This window comes from Pelophylax lessonae (genome assembly GCF_965119305.1).
Source record: "Pelophylax lessonae genome assembly, chromosome: 1".
Taxonomy (NCBI): domain Eukaryota; kingdom Metazoa; phylum Chordata; class Amphibia; order Anura; family Ranidae; genus Pelophylax; species Pelophylax lessonae.
In genome coordinates this window covers 524,986,209-525,008,846 of record NC_138768.1, presented here as the reverse complement: position 1 = coordinate 525,008,846, position 22,638 = coordinate 524,986,209, and the positions used below count along the sequence as shown (strand labels likewise).

Below are 22,638 nucleotides of genomic sequence, written 5' to 3'. Positions count from 1 at the left end.
CATATCAATATGCATAGGATGTCTTTAAGGTATTTGAGCACATAAAGGTTTTTTTTTTATATATGAATTGTGTGCATTTTTAGCACTGTATCGGCTTCTGTGTGAAGATAAATAGTAAAACTGTATGCAAAGAAAAGCCGAATTTCATTACTTCCGACAGATATCCTCCGAATTACTGGAATGGAAAATAAATTCTCATTCTTTTGTGGATTTCTGTTCATGTATTATTTGACATAGTATAGTACCTGATCTTGTGGGTCAATCATCAGGGGCCAGCGTCTCCCGCGAGTAACCAATATGCCATTTTCAGTGGAAACAAGATCCCTTGGTAATCCATCTGTATTCCATTGGCGAATTTCAAAGGCATCACCCAGAATATTTATCAAGCTGAAGTTTGGACTTATAGGAATCTCTAGCTCTTGACATGTTTTAATCCAGCAATCAATTAGCTAGAAAAAAGTAAAATATAGCACAAGCACAATAAAAGGTTCAGTATCATCCAAAATATTTCATAGCTAGCTAAAAGTCTTAGCTATGAAAAAAATATATATTGTGCTTTTTTCCCAGAGATAGACACAATGGTGGGTATCTATGAAAAAAAAAATTGCAGAGCTATTCATCCTGATAATGCATGTGCACTTCTCTGCGAATTTTGGCAAAATCAAATGTTATTAATCTATTTTCTCTCTGTTAATACCATTAGTGGGCACACAATTTTTTTCACCTGGGTTAGAGAAATAATTTGGGGGTGGGTTAGGTGATTTACGATTAAAAGATATAATACACAAAGGTAAGATTAGGCCACTTCATGAATTAAATATGTTGAGGAAGCTGACACAAAATAAGTGGAATCACATGCAACTGACACACTTTGTTGGATCTTTGCCTCATCCAATCAGATCGGAAAAAGAGTTGAACCCTTTGGAAAAACCCAGGTTTTTTTCACCTGGGTTAGAGAAACAATTTAGGGGTGGGTAGGTGATTTACGATTACAAGATATAATACACAAAGGGAAGATTAGGCCACTTCATGAATTAAATATGTTGAGGAAGCTGACACAAAATAAGTGGAATCACATGCAACTGACATACTTTGTTGGATCTTTGCCTCATCCAATCAGATCGGAAAAAGAGTTGAACCCTTTGGAAAAACCCAGGTTTTTTTAACATGGGTTAGAGAAACAATTTGGGGGTTTGTTAGGTTATTTACGATTAAAAGATATACAGTAAAACCTTGGATTGCGAGCATAATTCGTTCCGGAAGCAGGCTTGTAATCCAAAGCACTCTTATATCAAAGCAAATTTCCCCATAAGAAATAATGGAAACTCAGATGATTCGTTCCACAACCATTTATTCATAAGTCCTTCAGTTTATAGTCCTTATAAAAAGATTATAGCATTGCGATAGGTTATATAACCATAAAATGTCCATCCACAAATAGCCCCTTCCACAAGGGGATAAGAAGCAAAATCCAGTAGGAGCTACAGAGTATCAAAGAGAAGAAAGGCGCCTCTAAGTGTAGCAATATGGTTCCATTTAATGAAGGTACAACATTTAGCAACTCACATGGTTGAATAAAACAGGCACATCTAAGTATGCAGGCATCCGGGGTAAAGCTGTCCACATGGACTATCTTCTGCACCGCCGGCTGCCAGTCTGTAATCCTGACCGGGAAGACCACCCTGCAGTAAAGGGATCTAAAAGCGAGGGGCAGCATGGAAGGGATGACGTAGATGGCGGTGCAGAGGATGGTCTATGTGGACAGCTTTAGCCTGGATGCCTGCATCCTTCGATGTGCCTGTTCCAATCATCAACCATGTGAGTTGCTAAATGGTGTACCTTCATTAAATGTAACCATATTGCTACACTTAGAGGCGCCTCTCTTCTCTTTTATACTCAGCTGTGACTTGAAGCTACTTGTATATCAAGACATCGCTTGTAAACCAAGTCAAAATTTATTTGAAAATTTTGCTTGTCTTGCAAAGCGCTCTTAAACCAAGTTACTCTCAAACCAAGGTTTTACTGTAATACATAAAGGGAAGATTAGGCCACTTCATGAATTAAAATACTAAATAGGTGGAATCACATGCAACTGACACACTTTGTTGGATCTTTGCCTCATTCAATCAGATCGGAAAAAGAGTTGAACCCTATGGAAAAACTCTGTAATCCATTAACAAACGTAAAACATGGTTTGTCCCAAGTTTATTGGATGTTAATGTTAACCAATCTGGAGGGAAAGAGGAAACTTCTTTTTATTGAAAAATGGGAAAGGGAAATAGGAATTAGATTAGAAGAACACGAGATGAAAACTGTATTGAGAGCCGCACGCTGCACTGCTAGAGATCGGAATACCATCGAGGTGAACTATAAGTGTCTCTCGATATGGAATATTTCACCGGTCAGGTCACATCGTTGTCAACCTGAGAAATCTAGTTGGTGCTGGAGGGGGTTTTTAGGAGTTAGGATCAATGTTTCATATATCGTGGGAATGCCCCAAGATCCGGGTTTTTTTGGTTAAAGATACATTTTATTAACCAAATCACAGGTGAGGAAGTTGAGGATGACCCCTGGGTATGTTTATTCCATAAAACTAATAGACCTCAAAAATTTTATAGAAACTCAATAGTGCCAAATTTACTTAACGCGGTGAAGGGGACGACCTCAAAAAGATGGCCAGAATCCGAAGCCCCCACAGTCAGGGAATGGTGTAAGAGAGTTGACTACACATATGACATGGAATTTATCTGTAGCAGAGACTAAGATTGTGTCGACTATTTCTCAAAAAAGTGGAAAAAGTGGAAAGACTTTAAAACAACTAGTGTCTACATATGAATTTGGGAAAACTAGAAAAATATTATAAGTAGGATGTATAGGAATTATATAGAAGCCAAATAGGACATATTGGAAGTTAGTAATTTTAAAAAGGGGATTTGAGGGGTTGGAGGGGGGTTTAGTGGGAAAATGTGATATTTTCTATTCTGCCTTTTTCTAAGCATTTTGTAAAACTGTTTGAAATTAAATTAATAAAAATTATAATATTAAAAAAAAAATATTTTCTCCAGGCTGGATGCTCTTCATTCCTAAGAATAGCATGAATCAGGAAAATACTGTGCTTTGGCCATTAGATGGAGCTGAAGATCATAGTAAATAAGTATTTATTTACTATGACTATCAGCTCAATCTAATGACAATAATGTGCAACATCCAATCTTAAAAGAAAATAGCTTAATATTAGCCTATTAATATTAGATTTGATTTTGCCAGTATTCTCATGGAACAAATGTACATACAGTTTCGAAGGACAAAAGGCTCTGCAAATTTCTTTTTAAATACACCTTAATGGAAGTGGCTATTACTGACTTTTTTTAGGGCTGTGTATAAAGACATTGGAACTATTCTTCTAATACAAATCAACGACAATGCAAATGCAGCTTAAGCAGGTTGGTGCAGCCTAAAGGGATTTTAAATGCCAGTCAAACGTAAGTAGCTGTAGGTTACATACACCTCTTATAGAAACCCTGAATGATCTCAGAACTATCCAAAATGCAAATTGAATGCACACTGCATTTGTCCGTCAATGCAAGCTATACAAAGTGCACATTCCAGGGCAATATTCCTGATCCTAGTTTCACTATTTTGCTAGCCATTATCCTGTAACATGCACGCAACTAGTGAAGTCTTCATTTATATCCTGCATATTTATTTGAGGTTAGTGACTCACTGGGAAGTCAGCACCCATATTTCTATCCTTGTGGACATAACTCCAGGTATACAGGTTATACTGTTTTAAAACATAAATGTACAATTTATAATTTTGGCCACCTATTCTTCAGATACACACCCCTGCAAGACAGGGGATCACTCTTTGTACTTTCCAATTTAGTATTACAGCATCCTATGTTAACTAATTGCTAATTGGGAAGAGATGATGATGTTGAATCACAGAAGACTTAAAGTGATACTAAAGTATCAGGCTTTTTTTGTCAAATATAACAAACATGTCTATACTTACCTCCTTTGTGCAGTTGGTTTTGCACAGAGCAGCCCGGATCCTCCTCTTTTTGGGTCCTTCTAGGGTGCTCCTGGCCCCTCCCTCCTGTTAAGTGCCCCCACAGCAAGAAGCCTGCTATGGGGGCACCCAAGCCAAGCAGCTGCTCTGTGTGTCCATTCAGACACAGTGCTGGGGCCCAGTCCTGCCCCCTCTCTCTCCTCATTGGCTTACTGAATTTTATTGACAGGAGTGGGAGCCAATGGCGCTTCACTGCTGTCTCAGCCAATGAGGAGGGAAAGTCCCAGGCAGGCGAGTCTCTCTTGCAACATCGCTGGATAGAGAGGGGCTCAGGTACTCAGGTAAGTATTAGAGGGGCTGGGGGAGCTGCTGCACACAGAAGGCTTTTTATCTTAATGCATAGAATGCATTAAGATAAAAAACCTTCTGACTTTACAACCACATTAAGGTGAAGAGGTGAGGTAAGTAGGTGAACTGGTCAAGGAAACTGCTTAACTCATTACCTCCCAGCCCCTTTGTCCATTTACCTGGGCTTTTATGCCTGGGGGGCAGGAAGGTCTGCCGGATCAAGTGATCACTGTGACTGACTTTCACACAGTGACTTTCCTGCTCATGACCATTACTAGAGGCTGGAAGCAGTCTTTGTGCTAAGGGGGCATGTAGTGAGTGCGCTTTCAGCACAGAAACTTTTGCTGCCCATGGACATACATGTGCAGTGTGTGGGTGTTAAGGCACACCGTTTTTGCCACACGTTACATGGGCAGCAAGAGGTTATTCAGGAACTACATGTGTCACTGGTCTGGTGGAAAATATGTGCAAATCACAAGATTGGCTGTATAGAATTACGAATCCATAGGCAATTATAACAGTAAACATACTGCATATGTATGTTAATTATGTATATACCAGTTTAACCAGAGTTTTGCTTTGATCTCTCGCCGACCAGCCGCGGCAGGTCAGAAGGTTTCTGCAAATTGCCGTACCTGTACGGCAGTTTGCGGTAGCGCTCCTGTGGGTGCGTGCCTACTCGCCAACGGGGAAGCCCAGACGCGGGGCCACCATGCACCCGCGATCGCTCCCCGTGAAGAGAGAATGGCGGTCTTGTAAACACAGCAGACCGTTGTTCTCTCTGGTATCAAAACAGAGCCCCTGTGTTCCTGCTATTTAGGAACACAGGTCTCTGTGTTGATATTACAAGCCCATCCCCCCACAGATAGAAAACACCCCCTAGGCTCACACTTAACCCTTTGATCACCCCTGGGTTAACCCCTTCCCTGCCAGTGTCATTAATACAGTAACAGTGCATATTTTAGCACTGATTAGTGTAGTAATGTCACTGGTCCCCCCAAAAGTGTCAAAAATGTCAGTTAGGGGTCCGATCTTTCCGACCGAATGTCGCAGTCCCGCTAAAAAACATAGATCGCCGCCAATACTAGTAAAAAAATAAAAATGACACTTTCCCTAGTTTGTAGACGTGATAACTTTTGCGCTAACCAATGAAAATACGCTTATTGGGATTTTTTTTTTAACACAAAATATGTAGCATAATACAAATTGGCATAAAATGATGACAAAAATTTGATTTTTAAATTATTTTTTTTTTGGGGGGGGGTGGTATATAGCAGAAAGTGAAAAAAAAATCATTTTTTTTTTTCACATTTGTTGCATTTTCTTGTTTATAGCGCAAAAAATAAAAATCGCAAAGGTGATCAAATACCACCAAAAGAAAGCTCTATTTGTGGGAAAAAAAGTACGTCAATTATATTTGGGTACATTGTTGCACGACTGTGTAATTGTCCATTAAAATAACGCAGTGCCGAATTGCAAAAAATGGCCTGGTCATTAAGGGGGAAAATCTTCCGGTCCAGAAGTGGTTAAGGAATCTTCTTAGATCTTAGCAATAATGCTAAGTGCTACTTTAAGAGATTAGTGAACTAAGGAAATATACCTAATTAGTGTACCCCCTTTCCCATTTCCCGTGATTTTCTTGGGAAAGATACATCATTGGTGGGCATTACACAGCTCCTGATATTTTTAATTACATTACTGGCAGACATTATATTTTTACAGGCATCAGAAATGTCATTATACATTTATGTACACCAAGGCCTGGCATTTACAATAAACATCTTAAACCTCACACTTCATATTCACTTTAGGCTCTCTATTTCAATTAGATGACTCTGAACAAATACCTGCTATTCTTATATACTGTATGTGTTTATGTATTGCAGACCATCATTGTCATTGCAGGGTACATTACTAAGTTGTCCTTATGCATGCTAAGTTTGGATCACTTGTGGGTATCTGTGTGTTTTCTGGATGATCACACATAAATTAACATATGTACATAAACTTGACAGAGTTGGAAGTTATCTCCAATTTTCCATGAAAGTAATAAGTCATAGTGATGCTACTTCGGGCATGATATATTTTTTCCTTCTTAGCTTACCATGGTGATGTTTAACGCTTCGTGAGCTCAGCCCCAAGACTTACCGCCACATAGCATAACAACGGAACTAGCCTGGGGAGACTATCAGAGTAGGACTGATTTATCTGGCTCACTGCATGCTTCACTTATCATACTGACAGCACAAGAGATTGTAACTTTCTTCTTTATTGCAACAGTGATGCTGAATATCAGGAAAAATACCCATATATATAAAAGGATCAACTCCTAATTATTGGTCAGTTAATTAGGATGACTTATGGAATCTGACCTACTAATGCTATCTGGGAGATACAATATACTGCCTATGCTAAAATCCACTAAATTCCACTTACCGTATTTTCCGGTGTATAAGACGACTTTTGAACACAAAAAAAATCCCCAAAAATGGGGGGGGGGGGGTCATCTTATATGCCGAGTAAAATATCTCCAAGGTACCCTAAGTATAAGTATTACCAGTAGATGTAATCTCAAGACGCTGGCTGTGTGGGAATCCTGTATTGGTATTCCGTATGTACAGTAGCTTCGAGCTACATACAGTATACCACGCTGAGCCAATCACGGTGAGCAATGTACTCTATTATTGAATGCAAAGCCTTGGAGATATTATGAGAGATTACATTTATTACAGTACTTAGGGTGCTTTGGAGATATTATGAGAGATTACATTTATTACAGTACTTAGGATGCCTTGGAGATATTATGAGAGATTACATTTATTACAGTACTTAGGGTACCTTGGAGATATTATTAGAGATTACATTTATTACAGTATTTAGGGTGCCTTGGAGATATTATGAGAGATTACATTTATTACAGTACTTAGGGTACCTTGGCGATATATGAGAGATCTGAGAAATCTGATGTTTTTCAATGGTGTTGCCTAGCTTCAGAAGGGGGGTAGTCTTATACAGCGAGTATAGCCCAAAAGCTATGTTTTAACTTGAAAATTAGGGGAGTCGTCTTATACGCCCAGTCGTCTTATACGCCGAAAAATTACGGTAGTTCACCGTCTTCTGAATTGCCCAAGCTACATTTAACAGACCTTTCACAGTTCATTCTGCTTTGGGCTGCAGCCTCTTGGAATGTGGTTCTGTGCAGAGCAACATCAATCAGAACTACAGAGGTCAGCGAGAATCAAGGAACTCTGTATTTTTAAAGGCTAAGATTCAGGACCAGAATCAGAAAAAAATACCAAAAGCTATGGGGATTTAGTGAGTGGGATAGAAAGCTACAAAAAATTCAGCTTTGGAAATTTGGGGAGCTGCAAGGACACACTGGTGGGCCAGTTAGTAAAGCAATTGTAGGTCCTGGCATCTGATGGCCATTATTATCTTTTGTAATGTTGGTTCACAATGGATTCATTTTAAGGGCCCTTCTACCCTTGTCTACTTTTGCTAGATGCTTCTCCATTGAAATCAAATTAAATACACCAACAATCATGTCAATAAATGCTCATTAAGCCATTGTACATTTACAGTACATGTATTGGCACAGATTATGACTTACAATGCAAAGGGCCAACATGGTAAAATTAATTAAATAAGTTTAGCAGCAACTTGGACTGGTTTAAAGTTGATTAGTTGTTGTGAGTTCTGGCCAACTACACATGGGTGTAACACCACTCAGTCCAGTAATACTGGCATATATTACGTGGAAAGAGTATTAGTTGTACGACCTTGCAATATCTTTTATGTAAATATTGTGCAACATATACTTGATTATAAGCATTTGTGATCAATAAGCATTCAAGCACATGAAAATGTAATTTACAGCACAATGACCTTTGCAATTACTTCATCAAGCCTACTTAAGAATTAGATTGCTACAGCAGAATATAAATAAGATATATTAACATATTTGAGGGTTCCTATGGGTCCTAACATTGATACTTGCATACTATTATGTGGTCCTGTAGGTTAAATGTCAGGTAGAATCATGTATACATGCATTGATTGGTATAAATTACTTTAAACGCATAACAAACATACACTAATTAATCAATAAATAAACACACAGATGCATACGTAAATATGTAAGGTTTAGTTGGAAAACACTAGATCCTAAAAATAAAGACAGATTCCACTCACCAGTTGTCTATAAACAGCTGTAAACGCACCAAAATAGGCAACACATGCTGCAGCAATAAAGACATTTCCTATAACATTTGAGATTTCTTCTTCAAAACTTTCAATGCTCTCCTTCCACCGAACCTGTTCGTCTCCTAGGGCTGCAGTTAATTTACCTGCCCGGTTGAGTCGTGCTTGTGTAAGAGCCATGTTTTTTGCTAGAAAAAAAGTATACATAAAAAGCACATAAGAAAAAAACATTACAATTCTGCATTTAATATAATTAAATAAAATGAAAGGGTGTTTCCCAGATCCCTTGCATCCTCCTTGAACCTCATGACAAAGGTGTCAATTTCAGGATACAGGTTTTGATAATATCCCACTCTGACTGATGACCCCCTATATTTTTTTCTATTTTGTTCGCGCCATGAGTCAGAAGCAACAAATCCCTCTAAAAATGAGGCTACCCTAGCAAACTTCTGAATGATCGTCAAGTGAAAAAGTTTACAATCCCCATGTTTAAAGCAGGTCTGAAACTCTTAAAAGAATGGGGAATATTACCCAAGAACTAGATTTAAAAATACCTCTCTGACTGCAATGCACATGATTTTGGCACAGTAGCGCAGTATTTAGAGAGGTAAAACACCTTCAAAAAGCAATATGTGCATGTCACCAATGTAAATGAGGTCTTATGGTCTCTACTTCACTTTGGCATGTGAAATCAACAATGTTGTAATTGTAAATAGTCTGGTCAAAATATCTGCGCCAAAATGTATATTTGTTTCTATTTTTTTATTAAATCATTTATAACACTTGCCAACCAGCCGCCTTAGTTTTACTGTGGCAGGTTAGCTCTGTCCCACGAAACTGCGTATGTGTACGTCACTTTGCGGGACCACTAGTGGTAAACACTGCAGACCGCTGTTCAGTCAGTTATGAACACAGGGATCCTGTGTTCCTGTTATTTAGGAACACAGGTCTCTGTGTTCATGCAGCAAGCCCATCCCCCCCCACAGTTAGAAAGCACCCCCCTAGGGACACATTTAACCATTTGATCCCCATTTGGTCCCCCACACACAACACAAGCACTTATCACGACCTATGCAGGCATTATCAATCCCACTAATATGGGTGCTATACCCAAAACCACATCTAAAAAACAATGACGTCCCACCCATTTTATTGGAAGATATCCCGGATGGGGATGATGAATCAACATTTACTATCATTAATCTATATTCCCATACATTAACACCTGAGGAATTATAAGTCTTACGCCGCGGCCTTAGCTTCTGCCCTGATCAAAACACCACCCACTGTGGTACAGTAAAGGATTTTAATTTATTTGCACGTAAACTGACATACAGGTACATCTTTGACAAAGAGAGAATGCAGGTTAAAAAGAACAAATAAATGTCAGAATTATGGAAAGACTTTACTGTTCGTGATTTCAGGGCATTAACGGATTTAATGCAGCTATTGGACGAAAATGAGTCTGACATACAGGATAATCCCATATCTATATTGACAACATCTGAAAATAGTCCCTCTATTATGGCAATTACACAATCGTCAACAAATAAGGGAATTATTCCAAATAATATTACATCAATAAAGAAAAAATCTACTAATTTCCCCCCATTGCAAACGAACCCCAATATATGGACATTTATGAATAAGACCATGACAGATATCAACCGCCTTAAAATCATAGGTACTGACCACAGCAATCTAAGTCCCCCCCAAAAGGAAGCCATCATTTCACTAAGCAAAAACTCTGAAATGATAATTAAACCATCCGATAAAGGGGGTAATATTGTTATTATGGATCATCTTCAGTATAGAAACATCTGTTGGGACATTTTAAAGAACCGTGATTGGTACAGGCCCATCAATGAGGATAGGATTGCATTGGCCCAGTCTAAATTTACCGCATTTATCAACGAGGCTTTCAGGAAGGGGATATTTAATAAAGAGACTTATGATTTTATAAAAGTAGATCAGCCATGTATACCTACATTTTACGCGCTACCCAAAATGCATAAAGACACTCGTAACCCTCCAGGACGCCCTATCATTTCAGGTATCGGCTCCTATACTGAACCCCTAAGTAGACTCATTGACCAATACCTACGGCCTCATGTAGTGAGTCTACCCTCATACGTACAAGATACTCCGGACTTACTTAGGGAATTTTATGACAAGACTATGCCAACCAACTGTATCATGATCGCATTGGACATTGAGGCACTTTATTCCTCCATCCCACACAATCTCGGGATTCCTTAATGAACAGGCCCCCTCTTTGAGGCCTATAACCAATTCATCCTTGATAGTCTATCCCACATCTTACACAACAACATTTTTACATTTGATGGCTCCCACCTCATCCAGGTGCAGGGCATAGCCATGGGCACATGCTGTGCCCCGGCTTATGCCAATCTGCACATGGGTGGGTGGGAGCGTGACATATTCAGTGACGAGGCCCTCTCCTAATGTACCTGGGCCACATTATAACTTGGCTCAGGTACATAGATGATGTCCTCATCATCTGGGATGGCGGGATTGACCTGTTTGAATAATTTTTCATGCAACTACAAACAAACACTTTGAATCTGAAATTTACTATGACTTGGAGCGATCAAAAAATAGACTTCCTTGATACCACCTTGTATAATCGGGAGGACGGAAAGATAGGCTCTACACTCTACAAGAAACCCACTGCGGGTAATATAATTCTGCATTCAGAAAGTGCTCATCCGAAAGCACTTATAAAGAGTATTTCATATTCACAATATTTGAGGCTTAGACGGAACTGCTCTGACGAAAAGAATTTCAAAATAGAATCAGACAAATTAAGATCACGACTCCTACAGAGAGGTTATACGAAAACTAAGTTACGTAAATCTTTCAATAAAGCCAGAAATAAAACTCGCCATGATTTATTATTCAATAAAAAGGAGAAAGATGAGGACACCAAAGTTAGATTTAATACAACATATTCCAAACAACACGGAGAGATCCGTAACATCTTACAAAGGAATTGGGATATACTAATGAACGATCCTATACTCTCAAAAAAACCTAGACCATCATCCCAGCATTACGTTTAAAAGATCTAGGTCTTTAAAAGAGGGAATGGTGGGAAGTCACTATGTTAGACCATTAGAGGGAGGTCATAGCCCCAAGGGTCTCTTTAGATGTGGTGGCTGTGATTTCTGCCCCTGGATCTTAGAAGGTGAGTCATTTATGCTACCCAATGGCCGTAGGAGATACATCAATCAATATGTCACTTGTCAAACGAAGGCAGTGGTCTATATCATGTTTTGCCCATGTGGGGCCTTTTATGTGGGGCCTTTTATGTGGGCAAAAAAATTAGACCACTGTATAAAATAATTTTGGATCACATCTCATATATAAATAACAGTCAGATTAATACCCCCATTGGAGGTCATGTGGGCCTAAAACATTAATTTGATTAATCAATTATTAGGTTTACTGTTTTAGATGTCATTCCTCAAGACAACAGGGGTGGGGATATTGACAAAAAGTTCTAGTGCGCGAAGCTAGGTGGATATACAACTTAAGAGCGACTATGTCCCCTGGCCTGAATGACATACTTAGTTTCAAACCCTTCCTATGAAGTATCTTTCCCTTGTTGATGATGTGTATCTGTGCTTGTCACATCGATCAACAATCATTTCCATTTATGGTTAATTTGGCCGAATAAGGCATTATTGTGATGGGGGTTAATATTTGATATATACTGTAGATTGTTAATTGTTGTCTTAAGAAATTTCTTTGTACAATATGGGTGGCATATGTAATACTGATCCCGACTGGTTAGGGATCATGGCAGTGTGAACTTTCTGAGGACCACCGCCAGCCTGCGGGCTATGGGACTTTTTCCATTCATTGGTTAGGCTTTCTGCATTGTGACATTGTGGTGATGATGTTAATTGTGGCATAAGTTATGTGGCTATTGGAGACCCTGACATTGGTCGGCCGTGCCATCTCCGACATTGGGCATGATCTATATATTCCCCACGGTTGGAATGCACAGACTTACGTGGTGGTTTGTTGGGAGTGTATATTGGAACACAGTGCCTCGATTTTATTTTCGGCATCCGATGATGTTGCGGCGCTTCCTGTCGCCAAGTACATCACTTCCGGTGGCGGGATGACTACTTCCGCCCCTGACGCAATTGTTGGGGGCGCTGCAGGGACAATCTTGGTGCCATTCAAATGAATGTGGGCTATTTAAGGCCCCGTCATTATCATACCCCCAGACAGGCATTCCGGATACGGGCACACACCAGGTATGGACTCCCAACTACACAGAAACTGTAAGATACCCTAATTATATCATGGCAGCTTGTAATCCATGTACATGCTCTTGTCTCTTAGGCTTATTCTGCCTGGTAGCCCATGGGTCAGCTGCTGTTGCAAACTGACTAGGTGGAACCGACTTTGAACTTACCTGCCTCATGATATTACTGGATGATTTATAGGTATGTGCTGTCTTCAGCTAGTCCCCTATGTGAGGTGTAATCCTCATTGTTAGTGTGCCATATTGGATCTTTATATCCTATTGTTTTGATTATTTTTCTATCAAGTTGGAACATCTGGCCTTGTATAAGCTACAGAATATGTGGATATATAGTGCCCCAATGAGATGCCCCCATGCACTTTGGTTGTATGCTGTCATTGTGATATATTGAGGTGGGTTAGACTATAGGCCGTATCTAGTGTTATGGTGGTAGCGACCAACTAATTCAATTATTCAATTATTTAATCTTATACATTGTAATTTCCTATTGTATATATTCATTATCTGAGTATTCGTAGATGTATTTTTACTCCTTGAAGATTACAGTATCATTACTTCAATATGGCCTTGTGATCATTACCGTGGCATAATTATTTATGGTTAGCCTGATTGTTTGGTCCACCAGTCTGCTCTGTCTGCTATGATCCAATTCGCATTGGGGTCAGTATTGAGCCACACATATAATCTATGTTGTGTTGTTTTGATGTATTTATATGCCACTCATGTAGAAAGTATGTATATTTCCTTTAGTAATTTTTGGTGATTTGTGTATTAATTTCATTTCTATATATACAATTTGTAGAAATATCGGTCTGTCTTGGTCTTACTGGCCCTGAGGAAGCCTTGTGCGAAATGCGTCGGCTTGTTGGGGATCCTTAGACTGTGATCCATCAGAGACCCTATTACCATCTTCTGATACCAAGTATCAGCATTCCCACACGGGAATTTATTTCTAAATATGCGTTTCTTTCTTGCTTTATATACGTCATATGTATGGGAATTGTTCTCCTTTGATGTACATTTTTTATCTAATATGTGTACAATAAAGATGTGTTTTATACAAATTGTGTGATATATGTGATCCTCCTCCTCCCATTGGCCTTGAAATCCCCATCTTCTCCTCTTATTTTGATCCCCCCTGGTGTTAGCCCCTTACCTGCCAGTGTGATTAGTACAGTAACAGTGCATATTTTTAGCACTGATTACTGTAGTAATGTCACTGGTCCCCCCAAAAGTGTCATAAGCGTCAGTCAGGTGTCCAATCTGTCCGCCACAATGTTGCAGTCCCGCTAAAAATCACTGATTGCCGCCATTACTAGTAAAAAATAAATAAATAAATAGAAATTACATAAATCTTTCCCCTAGTTTGTAGACAATTTTGCACAAACCAATCAATATGTGCTTATTGAGATCTTTTTTACCAAAAAGCAGAATACAAATTGGCCTAAAATGATGAAAAATTTTGATTGTTACATTTTTTTTATTAGAAATTTTACATAGCAGAAAGTAAAAAATATTGTTTTTTTTTTTTTTTTTTTTCAGAATTGTCGCTCTTTTTTTGTTTATAGCGCAAAAAAAAAAAATTGCAGAGGTGATCAAATATCACCAAAAGAAAGCTCCTTGTGTGGGAAAAAAGGACATCAATGTTATTTGGGTACAGCGTTGCACAACCTGCGCAATTGTCAGTTAATTGTCAGTTAAAGTAACGCAGTGCCGTATCGCAAAAAATGGCCTGGTCATTAGCGGGGGTAAAACCTTCTGGAGCTGACGGGGTTAAAGGCAATATTTTTTTCTTTAAAATAATAAATGCATGCAGGTTTGTTCACGAGCAGGGGCTCTTTGTATCCATGGACACACACAGCACAGCTCGGCTCCTGCTTCTGCCTCACATGATTTGATTGACAGCAGCAGGAGCCAATGAGAGAGAGAGAAGCAATTCTGCTCTCGGGCACAGTGCTGGATCGATAGAGGCAGAAGGTAAGTATTTGGGGAGGGCTGGCAGGAGCTGGTAATGAAAAGTTTTTTTGCCTTAATGCATAGAATGCATTAAGGTAAAAAAAAATGTTAATCCTTTAGAACCACTTTAAGATCAGCGCTATTTAGTATAAGTGATCTGAGAGGCTGTAAAGCTGCCTAAGCACTTTTTGGGGACTCGCACAGTGCTTGTTAGCCCCCTGATAGCAAAAAGTTAAGTTAATTTCAAAAGTGTTAATAAATTAATGAAAGAAGTAAGAAAAAAAAATAAATAAATAAAAGAACCCCACTACCACATGCACACACAACACGAACATGTATGTGAAAAAGAACTGCACATCACATTTTGTGTATCCCTGTGAACGCCAAAGTAAGAGCAATAGTTCTAAATCTCTTCTACTGTGAATGGTATAAGGTTGTTAGTGGAGTATACTCCAAGATTCAATTTTGGAACCATCACTTCTTAACCGATTTATAAATTACATAGATTTAGGGATTAAAAGTACCATGTAGTAGAATACAGTCCTTTCAAGAGGTCCCTAAATTTTAAAAGGCATGTATGTGTCATAATCTAATGGGAGTAAAACTGTATAAATGGAGCAGGATCTAAGTGCCCTGTTTGATCAAAACTTGTAAATCAAAATTACCATCTCCACATCATAGGAGAAACAAGCTCGATTGAGCATCTTGTTTTTGATAATAGCGTAAAATAAAGAGACATATACCACATACAATAATTAATACATATATTGTACACATTTGGGTTGATCCAGTTAAAGGCCATTCAAAATAGAAGATCATTATCGTTTTAGGTTGCTTTCCATCTGTATCACCTCCACTGCATGCTAGCAGGTGCTGACCTTGTTCGTCACAGGCTTGACAGTAGAAGAGAAGAATCTGGTTGGCCACACATCCAATAAAATCACCTTTATTTAGACATATTCAAGAAAGTATACCCACACTACATTCAAGGAACCATAGCACTCCAGCTAATGTGTTTCATGCCAACATCAGCGCTTAGTCATAGCCAATACTAAAATGTTCACACAGGTATCTACTGTATATACAGACATGCACAAATGCATTTAATTATTTATAAATACATAAAGGGTAACTTAAATGGGTGTCAGCTCACTAACTAGACCAAACAAAAACAAAAAACTCTGACAATACAGAAAGAGTGTAAAAGAACCAAAAAACTTAGTTTGAAGGGATATTTCCAATATAAACCAAAACATTATTCATAATAATATGAGACATCCCATTCATGATTGAGTCCTAATGGTTTCCTGGAGCCTCAAGTAAAAACCCCAAATTCCTTAGCTCTGCATATACAGGCTGTGGCGAAAAATTGTAGTTCCCAATGGTGGGGGGGCATGGGGCTGATTGATTCAGATTATTATGTAAAAAATAGGTATTTTTTCTTTAGGCTCCAGGAAACCGTTAGGACTCAATCATGAATGGGATGTCTTTTGAATAAAGTTTTGTTTTATATAGGAACTATCCTTTCAAACTGATTTAATTTGTTATTTTACTCTTTCTGTATTCCCAGAGTTTTTTTTTGTTTTGTCTAGTTAATGAGCTGACACCTGTATAGGTGTATGGGAAGTAACAAATATATACTGTACATGGATAATGATTTTTTCAAATTTTCTATATTTTTATACATTATATTTTTGTAGTTCCCCCATGTGATCTATTTGTACATGACATGTTTTACAGTTTATATATTTTTTTGTTATTGGTTTTTATAGGATTTTTTTCTGTATTAGCTCTGCAGATTGGGAGACACAGTTAATTACCAACAATTGTCGGCAACTGTGCCTCATTTTTCCTCACTGGGCTACCTAAAATTAAGAAATTATTAAGTGCATTTGTGCATGTCTGTATATTTATGTATATATATATATATATATATATATATATATATATATATATATATATATATATATATACACCTGTGTGAACATTTTAGTATTGGCTATGACTAAGCGCTGATGTTGGCATGAGACGCGTTAGCTGGAGTGCTATGTTCCCTTGAAGGTAGTGTGGAGAGTCTTTCTTCAATACGTCTAAATAAAGGCGATTTTACTGGATGTGCGAGCCAACCAGATTCTTCTCTTCTACTGCCATTCAAAATAGAATTGGTTTTGAGTTAGCTTGTAGTGGAAAGAAATTATTGTTTTTTGACATTTTGAATAAGTGTGCTCTATTGGGGGTGAAAGAATGGTGTTTGGATGTATGGGAAAATGGATTTCCCTGGAGGCACATTATATCCTGACAGTGATTATTATAGTCTGAAAAGGCTTGTCAATTTTTTCTATGGAAGTTAAAGCACCTAATACTATATGACAGATCTCTGAATATGGTCATTGAGTTAAAAGGAGTCAACAAATCGCTCATATCAAGGACAGTGTGAAGATTGTGTATTACCTAGTGTAATATATAATTATATATATATATATATTAGATATCAACGCAATGAGCCTTATTTACTTACTATATATATATATATATATATATATATATGTATATATAATATTTTATTATAAATAAAGTTATATTAATAAACATTGCCTATGTAAACTATTATTTTTTACTTAACAAACTATACAAGGTTGGAATCTGAAGGCCCCAAAAATCGGAGCCGCCTGACACCCGCACTGGCTTACCCACTGATGAGCGGGAGCAGGCCGCTGGCGGCGCACGCTCGCCCCCTAGCTCCTCCCAGGCGAGCGTCATACATGTACGGAGTTTTGCCTGGGAGAGCCGACCTGCCGCAGTACATCTGCGGTGGCTGGTCGGTAAGCGGTTAAATCATCTTTGGCTTAACAAAAACAGCATTATTTCGCAATTGCACTCACAAAATAACACACACAGTCTTTGATTTCAGAAATATGTTTATAGTTTGAATCCGACTGGAATTCGATGTAACATTCGATTCAAATTTCAATTCAAATTTCGGACGAATTTTGTTTCATTATTCCGAGCATTTGTAAAACTTTGCTTATACTGTATTCAGTTCAAATTTCAATTTGAATTTAGGAAATTTGGAAGAATTTTGTTTCGTTATACGGAGCATTCAGTAAACTTAATTTATACTGATATTCGGACATATCCGAATCTCTGAATAACAAAAAATGTGTCCGAATATTTATTCGGAAGGAAGAAAAGCACACGTCTACTCGGTACTCCACAAAACTTCTACATGCATCGGTGCTCCCAGGAACACGCCCTGCTCACAGGAGAATCCACTGACTGTCACTCCATTATTATATGCATGACAGAATAGGGCCCTTATCTGACGCATTTCATCATGGAAACTGTGTTAATGCTGGACAATATCAAAGTGGTGTGTGGGTGAAATAAAAGTTGGCCTCAGTTTAGGGAAATACTACAAGACATTTCCTCCTTTTCTATTAAAGCAAGTTAAATTTTATTTCAATGTATGTTAGCAACTCAGAATATCCCTGTCTTGTCAGGGATCGGTGAATCGTATAAATTCTAAATAAGCTAAGGTCAGCTAGAGGCAGAGGCATTCATTAAATTGGAGGTTGTCACTTTAGGCATGGTAAAGGCAGGGATACCTCTAAGGCAAAAGTTTAATCTTCTAGACATTTTTAGGAATATTAGGAATATAAGACTGATGGTCTGTTCTTTCACCTGGCGTCACTTTTGTTTTGTGATGGCAGCACACCCAGCAGACTAAATGTTCTGTAGTTGAATATCACCAGCACATTGAATGCTTAAAAAGAGATTCTTTTTTTGTCACAAAAAATAAAATGTTTCATAGCCATATATCAGTCCTCTAATTGAGAAAGTGACCTGTCTTCCTGAAGAAGGGGCTCATGTATGGCCAAAAAATGTTGCATTTTTTGTGATGCAGAAGTCATTTTTGAGCATAATGCTCTACTACTGAAGATTTATGCAGCTGTGCCATCTGCTTCTGTCACTGCAGAAGTCTGTTTGTCTGTCCAGAGAAACTGTTTAGGGTGCACCATACTTTCTTCTGCAAGCAGATTAAATACTGACACTTCAGTGAACTTGACCCTGGGCAGGCATGCTGGAGTCAATGCATGAAGAAAGTGCAGAGCAATGCTCAAGAGAGGTAATTTGCAATGCAGAAATACCAGCATTAATCCAGCCCGCAGAGGAAGGCTTTCCCATCATGTTTTCATTGTCCATTTTTTTATATTTGGCAATCAGAAAAGAAAGGAAATTCTGGTAGTACCTTTTAACACAATATTATATCAATATTCAGCTAGGACATATCTAGGTATTAGTTATAAAGATGCTGTTTTGTCTTATGATCAGGCATGGTTTTACAGTTAGTAACTCTAAAAAATCTTCTAGGAAAAGGATAAAAATAAATCTCCAATGCTTACCAAGACTTTCTTTCTCCCCAAGGCTTTTATCATAATGATCCTGCAGCTCTTTAATTTTCTCTTCCACTTCTTTCAATTTTATTTGCTTCTCTCGCAGCGTGGCCATTGTAGCATCAAGCTCAGCCTGGAGACAGAGACATGCAATGCCAGAATAATGTAATGTGGTGTAGCTACAGAGGATAACTTACAGCACTTTAAATATACAACTGTCAACAGACCATTATTATTAAGTCTGAGTTGCTGGCAATACCAATTGCTGTAATGTTGTAAGTATGCACAGATAGAAACATAATTTTTTGGGGGCTTTACTGCAGTGAAACCATATGAACAACCGAGATTACCTAGGTTTGGTCATTAAAGAGGAATATGAGGGTTAATTTATACCAAAAAATATGGAAAGAAAAGTTGGAGGTATTGCCCATAGGAACAAGTTTTCTGCTTTTTTTATTGCTAAAATAATTTTCAGAATTTTCCCCAACGCTTAGTGAATGAGGTGAAGCTCTGGGGAAAATTCCCTTACAAAGTGCTACTTACCTTGCAAAACAAACAGCCTATTTTCCTTTAGCAAATCAATCACAGTGACTCTCATAGGCGTGCACACAGGGTGTGACAGGTGTGCCAGGGCACACCCTAATCACCCTGTGTGGCACAGATTTCCTCTGTTTAAACCCCCGATATTTTACTAAAGTCCCCTAACAGGGCTTCTAAAAAAAAAACAATAAAAAAAAATGTAAAAATAATAAAAATGAAAACTACTGACACCATTCAGTGCCCTACTGACACCAATCCCTGCCCTTTGGACACCATCCACTGCTCTACTGATACCATCAATATGAATACACAAGCGCACACACATATGTATTTGAACTTTGAGGTACACATCCTAATGCAATAGCCTATGCATACCTATGGTGACTCTAAGTAATATTTCTATGGTGTTGAGTAAAATCCAAAGTTCTCTGGAATTCAGAAAGTTTATGTTTGCTTTTTTTCTTTTCAATATAATATGATATGTACTGTAATTTGAATATAAAATTGAAGGTTAAAGTGGTTCTAAACGGTGGAGGTTTTTTACCTTCATGCTTTCTATGCAAAGGCAAAAAAAAACCTTCAATGTGCAGCTTCCCCCTCAGCCCCCTCCCCCCTTATACTCACCTGAGCTGATCCCAATCCAGCAGCTCTCCCGGATTTCTGCCTCCTCATTGGCTGAGATTTTGGCTACTACTGCTGTCAATCACAGCCAGTAAGGAGAGAGCAGGGGGAGGGGCTAAGCCACGCTCAGCTTGCTATGGGGGCCCTTAGCAGGGGGAGGGGCTAGGAGCGCCAGCCAGGGACCCGAGAGGAGGAGGATTGGGGCTGCTATGCCATTGCACAGAGCAGGTAAATATGACATCTTTGTTTATTTAAAAAGTTAAACCTTCTTATTTTTACAAGTTTCCCCTCAGCACCTGTGTGGGCATGCTTACAAGCTAGGTTGTGTGCGTCTAAAGACCTACACAGCATGGTTTTGCCATGCCCCCATCACAGGATTTGACTATACTGTAGCTCCCACTGCTATCAGAGTCTCCTGTGAGACTAGGAAGAGGGATCAGTGGCGCTGCAGACAAATACAGTACAGTGGAGCGAGAGAGGAGGCAGATAGGTGTTCAGGGGGAGTGGCGATAGTGGGGTGATTTTTATATTATTGCAAAGAATTAATTAAGGTAAAAAAATGCTTAGGCTTTAGAAACACTTCAAGTGCCTGAATGTAGCGAAAGTGGAAGACACAGTCTTCCAAAGGGGTGAGTATAACAGCTCATTTTGCTGCAAGGAGCTACCATGTAGGATTTTATGACATACTGACACCTGACATTACCCCTTCACGCCAATGTAACACATACTTGCGTCTTCACGGAAGTAGGCTTGTTTGCCGTGGGGCCGCATATAAGCGTATCTCCCCTTGTGTTGGGAGTGCGCCACACGGTGCACTCCCAGCACAGAGAACAGGGCCTCACGAGAGCCTCAGGCCCAGTACTAACGATTGGGACCTGGATCACCCGATTCCAAGTCATCTGTTCACTGTGGTATCCTCTGATCAGTCACTGTGAGGCCCGCCCCTGTGTTTTTTTTCTTTCTGTAAATGGAGACGAAAGATGCAATGTATCGTTCTCTTTCCTTGCAGAAAAAAAAAGGTTTGTTAAAATAAAAAAAATAAAAAATAATAAAAAAATAAAAGGAAAAATAAAGAAAAAATTCCTAGATCAAGGCTTGATCTAGGTTTGTTAGTTTTTGGGTCCAGTAAGGGTCAAATGTCAAGGTCAGGGTAAGTACATTTTGGGCAGGATTTTTTAATTTTTTTTTTAATTAGCATCAGTGTTATTTAGTGTCAGTGTGTTTCAGGTAGGTCAAAAAAAAAGCAAAATGCGCTCTATAGTTTCTAGGCTGTACAACAAATAACATACACATATGTGGTATCGCTGCGATCGTCAGGACTAGGAGAATTTATTTTGAGTTGTTCTTTGGTGGTAGGTTATGGTAGTAACAAGAAATATACAGCTAAATTTTAAAAAATATATTTTATTTTTACTATTTTGGACCAGTTTTACTTTAATGATAAAAAAAAAAAAAAAAATCAGGAGATATCCAGAACTATTTACTACCATATAAAAGCCCATTTTATCCTGATAAAAAAACTATGTATAATCAAGTCTGGATGCAGAAAGTAGTTGTGATTATATGTACGGTTTTAATAACACATGTCAAGATTGTAAATTGAGCTTAGGCATTTAGATTTGTTTTACCCTTAGGTGCGAATGGGTTAACTAACCAATATAATAATTTGCCCATATACAGTAGTTATTTGCATTTAGTAATTATATGAGATTATCCAGAATTATTGAATAGAAGGAGAATCCAAGAGCTATTCTATTCCCCAATTATAAGGGAAATGTGTAGAGGAATTTTAATAAAGGATGTTACCTGAGCAGTAGCAAGTTTTTGTTTTTTTGGCTCCACTTCCTTAAGCACTCTGGAATACAGATCCATGGCTCTCACCCACATACACATGGATCGGCATGCTTTGGACACCCTTTCTACCTTTTCAGGTATAAAATTTGGATTAGAAATATATTTTTGTAGTTTTAGCAGAATTTGGGGCTTTATATTTTCTTTGTCATAATCCATAAGCCGTTTGAGAAAATTGGAATCTCCCAGCAGCTGTTTAGCTGTACTCCAATCAGGTCTGAAAAAAAAGTTTAAATAATTGTAAGCCTTAGTTTTTACAAAAGTACCTTTTGAGAAAAATACGGCTGTCATTTCTAGAATTATTTGGTAAGGCAGTGAAAAGTGAAACTATTTTGTGCAAAGGTCAGAAAAACCCATTACAACTGTTCAAATTTCAAAAGATAAGTCAAAGACTAATTCTAATAGACTATAGACAT

At 38.4% G+C, this 22,638-nt stretch overlaps 1 protein-coding gene across 1 annotated transcript in view; it reads right to left on the bottom strand.

Annotated features, from left to right (window-relative positions):
- The window catches only part of DNAH6 (dynein axonemal heavy chain 6), a 473,665-nt gene that overhangs the window by 137,628 nt on the left and 313,399 nt on the right, over positions 1-22,638 (bottom strand). Inside the window, exons 52-55 of the mRNA XM_082248007.1 lie at positions 22,178-22,439; positions 19,220-19,343; positions 8,552-8,748; positions 246-449 (exon numbers count right to left, since the gene is read on the bottom strand). Coding sequence (XP_082104133.1) covers positions 246-449; positions 8,552-8,748; positions 19,220-19,343; positions 22,178-22,439 — 787 coding nt within the window. The remainder of the gene's footprint in view (positions 1-245; positions 450-8,551; positions 8,749-19,219; positions 19,344-22,177; positions 22,440-22,638) is intronic.